General features: G+C 36.5%; 1 protein-coding gene across 1 annotated transcript; it reads left to right on the top strand.

The window, feature by feature from the left end:
• Nucleotides 1–580: 580 nt before the first annotated feature.
• Nucleotides 581–1602, top strand: LOC149553689 (uncharacterized). The gene has a single exon (XM_089789066.1). It carries the CDS (start codon nt 829–831, stop codon nt 1084–1086), a length of 258 nt encoding a protein of 85 aa, XP_089645192.1. The 5' UTR covers nt 581–828; the 3' UTR covers nt 1087–1602.
• Nucleotides 1603–7139: the final 5537 nt, after the last annotated feature.

Here is a 7139-nt window from a genome sequence, read left to right as displayed (position 1 = left end):
AATTGAGTTGCTAGTAGGGCTATGGAAATCTGCTTCCTTAAAAATAGTACGGGTGTCACTGAGATTTTTTAAGGATATTTAAAAAGGGAAGCGGTCCTATGGATTTATATGTGAATCCGCTTCAAAAAAAAAATTAGCTCCTAAATTGAAAGAATTTGTTTGTCTCATGAATTTTAAAAATAAAAATTAAATTTGTTCATAAATTTGTTTTGGTGGAATATCATTTTGATGGGAAAATGAAGTGTAAGTTGTTGACAAATGACATAATTCTTCTATGAGGTGGCCCCGCCCCTTTTTCACATGTCCAAATTGAGAAGGATAAAAAATGGGGCTCCTATTTTGTAAGAAAATATTCCAATTAAACCTTTAGCCCTCCCTAAAAATTATTATGGAGTCATGGTTCATATAGAGCCCAAGCCCCTCCCATAGGCCAGCCCCTCCCATCCGTCATTAAATACTCAAAAGTCTCTTATATTTTCCTCGAATAATGGTACATATATGTCGCACCATAGAAGTGCCCTCCCATAGGACCCCTGCCAAAGCTTAGCTGCCCGCACGGGGTCCTGCCCTGAGCGGTAGAAAACAGTATGAAATAGAAAAGAGCGGCAGGTGGGGCGGTGGAAAGGAGAGGAATCTGTGATTATTAGCAGAAAGTAAAAAATGTGCTAGGGCGGGAGAGTGGTGTGCTTTCCAGCCTAAAAGAATGCCTCATTCTTCCGCACAAGTAAAGTTAAAGAGACCGGGAATCTTTGGTAAAAGAAGAGAAAAGAGAGGGTTTAGTTATTTATATGGCAGGCTGTTTTTCAGCAGAGTTCGTAGCGCGTGAAGATGGAAATAGGAGATTGGTTGCAGTATGTAGCTGTGTTGGTGGGCGTTCAGGTGTTGCTTCTCATGATATTCAAGCGCTCATCCTGGTTGTTCTCCAAGGAAGAGAGGCCCCTGCGCCTCCGTCCCACTCTCTCCCGCGTCATCTCCTTCACTTCCCCTGCCGTCACCCCGCTCTTCCACTCCTCCACCCTCACCTCCCACGCTCACCCCTCTGACGACTCCGACTCTGACTCCGACGCCATCCATTCTTCTTCCTGATAACCCTCCTCTCACTTGTTCTCTTTTGGGAGATCAGATTATGAGGGCTTGTTTATTGTGGATACCAGAGGCTAGGGTTTGTTACCAAGTCTATAAAAGGGGTTTCAGGGTCTAAAATACTCTGGATAGTTTGTGAAATCGCCATTTCTGATGCCTCCAATCGCACAAAGAGGTCAGCAAAAGCATTAATTTCAATCTGCTGCCCTGCTTCTCTTTCTAGTTGATCTCTGAGCAATTTGGGCTTTTGTGGGTATTGGATGTTTATAATGGGTTTTGAAGTGAGCTGTTTTTAGCCACCAAGTGTGAAGTGATTGGGGAATATTTCAATAGATAAAAGTTTTGTTGCTTCTGGAAGTCCTCTCAGGAATTGCATCACGTTCCAAATGGAAATATGCCTGAGTGAATACAAGATGTTCAGCTAAGAAGTTTTACAGCTTGTAATTGATTGTACAAGTTGTAATTAATTGTTTGGATAAGGTGTAATTATGTTTTTGATGTAGTAAGCAGTATTTAGAATACCGGAGTAGTCTGTGTTAAAATGTCATACGAGTTTTTATAATAATTCATGAAATCGGGAAACCAGGCTTTTCAATTTATAGCGGAAGTTCATCATCAATTGGATGACATCAGAGAACACTTAGTCTGAAGTTAGTCGATAAATGATTTTAAGCAGAGAATTGGGACTCACACTGACCAGGTCCATTTCAGGCTCTGGCCTCACAGCTTTTTAAAAAAATGATTACAGCTTCGAGTGATTTCTATTTGGTAATTTTTCGAGTTAATTTCAAATACTGTTAATTTTTTGAGTGGTAAGAAACTAAGAGATTAATTATTATGTGTTGTAATTAATTATTATTGTTATTTATTAAATTTGAGTAGATTCGAAGTTAGGATCTTATATAAGAGGTTCAATTCTATCATTTAGTCTACAGTAGATTTAACCATATAAATTTCATTGGAAATTTCTGCTTTGCATAACAATTATGTATTCCATAATAGCTGAAGTTGCAGGACAAACATATTGAAGTTACAAGTGTGCACAAAATCTCAAGTTGTTTACATATTTGAGACATCTATTTTAATATACATAATTAGACTTTTAAGATGCATTAAAATTATTCTTTATTGTTGTAATTAGATCTAATTACCCTAATTAATTGCATTTAATTTCTAAATAGCATTAATTGTTTAGTCATCTATTTTCAATTATCCATTAATTTGAATTGGTCAAGGTGCCATTCTTAGTAATAATTTTTTAATAACTTGTGGTCTCTAAATTTATAAATAGTTTATATTCTTCTTTCTTTTAATAGTCTTTCCTAAGCTATTTGATATGCTAGGAACTAATCCCATATCCCAAAGCATCTTGGTGAGGATTCATTCATGGGTATGCCTAGGAACATTAAGGGAATGCTCCACATTCCTTGGGTTCTTTGTGACTACTAGTCCATGTATTGATAGTGAGCATTAGGAATCCAGGCACTCTTTAGATATCGAAGGGTACATTCCCACATATGAAATGGTGCTTAAGGGTAAAATTTGCATAAAATTAAGTTTTTAAACATTTTCTTACTAAATGTAACTCTAAAATAACCCATTTCTATCAGAACTTTATTGTTTTTCATTGAGATCCTTTTAATGATTGATGAAGGTTGAAGACAATTATTATCTTTCATTGTATCTATTTTTATTTTGTAATTATAATATTTTTATAATTTTATTTGAGTGGTGACTCTAGACATATATGATATATGAGATAATTTTAAAAATTTGAATTATCAATTGAAATTAAATATTTATCTTTATTATTATTATTTTGACATTTAGCAATGGTAATGATGAAATATTATATTATGAAATATATTTAGAGTTCTAAAAACTGATGTTGAAAATGAAGATGATAAGATGAGCATACAATAATGTTACTTTTAAAAACGGAGAGGTTCTGAGGTTAATTGATTTAGGCAAGTTCTATAAAAGTGTAGAAGAATTATTTACACTGTATAGGCTTGTGTGACAATTCGTGAGTTGATTGAATCAAGGCAGCAAACCTTGCTGCTGCTGGCACAACACCAAATTTTGTGCATGGTGGTCAAATATAAAAATTAATACTTAAAAAATTAACTGCAAAACTTATTCATTAAGTTGCAATTTAATTTTTGTGAAGAATATGAATAAAATAGTTGTACTATTGAGGGGCATTTTGATGGATGTGTTTTTGGTTTGCTTTGGTAATGTTGATGACTTCCTGCCTTAATGTGGATAGATAGGTCCCCATTTTTGCTACTGCTTGGTAGATTGTTGATTTGGTTAATACGAATATGGAGATCTAGTGTATCTATCTCAATCAAAATTGAGGGAATCCACAGAAAAATAAAAATTCTCATATTTCAGCACATTTATTAATAGATGCTAAATTTGATATGAAAACATGATAAAAATGGTTTTCTTCTTTTTACATTGAGTAATAGGCAAGAAAAGTAAATTGCTCCACATTTGAGTCAATTATATTAAGCATGGAAATATAATTTTGATTATATAAAACCAACATTTGCCAAAACAAGGAATATTCAGAGTCTAGGTCAATGTCAACAAGATGGCCGTGGTGCTTAATCTTCTAATATTTGATATCATTCTTTTTTTGAAAACAAATGTGTTTATGTTCACAAATGATCAGTCAAATTAATGAGAGTGTACCAATTCATGTTTTGAATGACCTATAATTGAAAAACAGAGAAGATTGTCACCCAATAATAAAGTGAAACAAACCATAAATGGTATCACATTCCAAGTTAATGAGGAGGTTATTGCGATGGCTACTAGTTTGCCCCTGAAAGGGAAAAAATGGAAGAAGGTTACGAAAAAGGCGGACAAGGCCAACATGAATAGCTTACTTGTTGAGGATGAAGAACCCGTTCACTATAGGGGAGGCTTCCGAAGGGATAAGCTATCGGCTCCTTGGGATGATGTTTGTCTAGTGATCATGAAGTACCTCATGCTTGAAGGCAAGTTTGGAGTCTATTATTATTATCACTTCCCTCTCCTGAACCATTTTAGAAATAGAGAATTTATTTCTATTCCATTCTTTTTGTTACACTCCCTTGAGGATATGATAAGTGATGTTAAGGAGAAAAGAAGTAAGGGTAATAATTTCACTATCATTCACTAGGGTCTGATTTTTAGACTTTACCAGTTTCATCTTCCCCTCTGTCCCCCTAGGGTTGTTGTTGTTGATAATCAACATCACCATTAGAATTCCCCTCCGAGTACTAGCACTGGAACCAGAATCCACACGCCGCACCCTTCCCCTAGTAGGGATAATAAGAAAAAGAAAAACCCATACCCGGTATTTGAACAAAAGGGTAGTAAAAAAATCAAAATTGAAAAGCCAGTAGAGGTGGTCATTGGGGATTCGAAGGAGGAGGAGGGAGGAAATAGTAGGAGAAGGTCGAGAAGGTTAGCCAAAACACAAGCAGGGTATAAAAAAAAGGCAAATAGATTTAGGGTCGAGAAGGTGGAAGAGAAGAATTTTGAGAACAATTAAAGAGAACCAGAGGAGGAGAAACATTTTGAATCCAAGAGAGAAAAGGGAAATGAGGAGAAAGAAACAAGTGAAAACTCTGTTGATAACACTCGGATGTCTGCTGGTAATGTCAATACCACTAAGATGATGCATGTGTCAACTAGTTTTACCTTGTAGCCTATTACCTTCTATGAGGACAACAATAAAGTGGATACCTCCCCTATCACCATCTCTTCCCCGGAAAAGGAAAAAAACCAATGTTTTTACTAACCCCCAAGTTTTGCAGGATGAAAATCAGCCATTGACAAAGACTAAGGAGGCGCATAAGCATGTTGAAAAAGGAAATAAGGAGAAAGAGGAGGAACAGAATGAGAAGAATGCACAGATAAAGAGAAGGGTCAAATATTTAGAGGATGGGTTTTATTCCTTCTCTAAATTTTCCTTGAAGGTTACCCATGTTGCTGCTACTACCCTCCAATTATTGGTGCAGGAGAAGGGTGAGACAAGGCTGGACATGAAGGACAACAAGCTCCTATATAAGTTTCTTGCTGAGGATTGGGCTAGAGTGCTTCTGGCCAGGAAAGAAAAAGAAAAAGATGAAAAATAATGTGGTGGTTTCTATAGAAGTTGATGAAAGCCAACTTTACAGTGCGCCAAGATCATCTACATGCAAATAACTTGCTGAAGAGAAACCAAAGAAGGAAGGTGGAGCTTGGAGAAACTAAATGAACTGAGAGAGAAGATATTGCAACAATGAAAAATGAATTGCTATACAATATGACTTGAAAGATATGAAATTAAAATAGGAGAGTTTGAATATAAAGGCCTCTAGGAAGCTTGTAAAACAAGCTAAAAAGTGCTAGGAGATAAAGTTGACAACTAAACATACATCTACAAAAGGTGGGATATCCTCGATCAAGGTGAGAAGATAAGTATGACTTAGATAGGAAAAAACTCATGTTGTCAACAACTCCTAGACTACAACTAATAACTAAATGCATTAACCTAAGTAAACTTAAGTAAAAGCGTAAATAATAATTATTTACTCTAACACCCCCCTTAAGTGTAACTTAGGGGAATGCACTTAAGCTCACAACAACTAAGATGAAATGCAAAATGGGTCCCGACAACTAGGCCATGTTAGGTACCCAGGAACAAATGCAAATAAATATAGTGCAATCTCTATAAACCAGAGAAAAAGGAGAAACCCAGTGGAAAAAACCCCTCTCTAGAAAGAGATAGCAAAAAATCTAGTGAAGGACTGAAGAAGCCTCCAACTAGAGGAATGTCCAAGAAAATAGGAACAAGAGAAGTTCATGAAGAGCATCACTAAAGCATGAAGAAGCCAAAAACTTTGTCAGAAAGAAACTGTTGATTTGAAGAACCTCCACAAAAATAGAAGGCTACAAACCAAGAATGTCTATATGGTAGATGATCCATCTCATTGAAATGCATAGGTAGCCAGCCACTGCAATCACCTAGTATATAGGATTAAATACTAAATACATAGCTCACACTATCAAACCATCGAACCAAGGAAGCATTAGAAACAACAGAATAACTCTCCCCCCTAACGCAGAGGGGGTGAGATGACAGGCAACTAAGAAAGTGGGCCAAAAGTCCTTTGCAGAAAGAACCAAGAACATCGAGAGAGGAAGAGGTACAAACACCTATAAAGGCATGTGTCACTGACATTGCATGGGGAAAAAAAGGAAGAGGGCACAAAAGCGGAAAACAACTATCCCCCCCATGGTGCTTTAGAAAATAGTGCTAGTACAATTGTTTCAAAACAATGTTCATGAACCCGAAATGCAAGAGTGACACTTTATCTCAGTGTGTTTGCATAAAGATGCTTACAAATGATGTCAACAATGATTAGAAAGGGAAAAAAGCTGATACAAAAGATAGTACAGCCCAAACAAAAGATCTCGTGCCATGAAAACAATCCTCAGACCTAGAACACACAAGATATCCACCATAGAGAAAAAAATGTTAAAAATATGATAAAAAGAGCATGGGGTAGAATTTGAAAGAAATTACAACATTTCTGAAAAGTAGACATAACCAACTTTCTAAAAATATAATGTTTTCAAAAAATGGAGATGGGACGCACAAGATAAGCTCGTTGGAGTGAAAAATAGAACATCTGACTTTAACTAAAAAAAAGGTAACTAAGCTACATCAAAAACACAAAATACCTACACCAATGTCTGTGTTTCGGAACTAGTTTTACAACGCTTCTTTCAGATTGGAAAAATACCTCCATATGCTCAAGTTATGGCCAAAAAACTGCGAGTAGGTCAAAAAGGGACTTGGAGAGCTTGCAAGTGTGCTGATGTAGTGATGATGTCATGCTGACATCAACATTTCTCGAGCTTAAAATTGATGGCTAGACAGCTATCATGGCAATGTGGAGTAGAAGATGTGATGTGGCACCTATGTCGCGTGGCACTCACTGACTGTGCCAAGTGTCCTGCAGTGCTGACGGGTTGGTGGGTGGCTACATAGAGGCATTGCTGGTGGTGGTGGC

This window comes from Cupressus sempervirens, chromosome 6 (genome assembly GCF_028749045.1).
Source record: "Cupressus sempervirens isolate cs-2001-9-10 chromosome 6, ASM2874904v1, whole genome shotgun sequence".
Taxonomy (NCBI): domain Eukaryota; kingdom Viridiplantae; phylum Streptophyta; class Pinopsida; order Cupressales; family Cupressaceae; genus Cupressus; species Cupressus sempervirens.
Note: the sequence above shows the minus strand (reverse complement) of the source record. Positions and strands in the feature narration are given on the sequence as shown.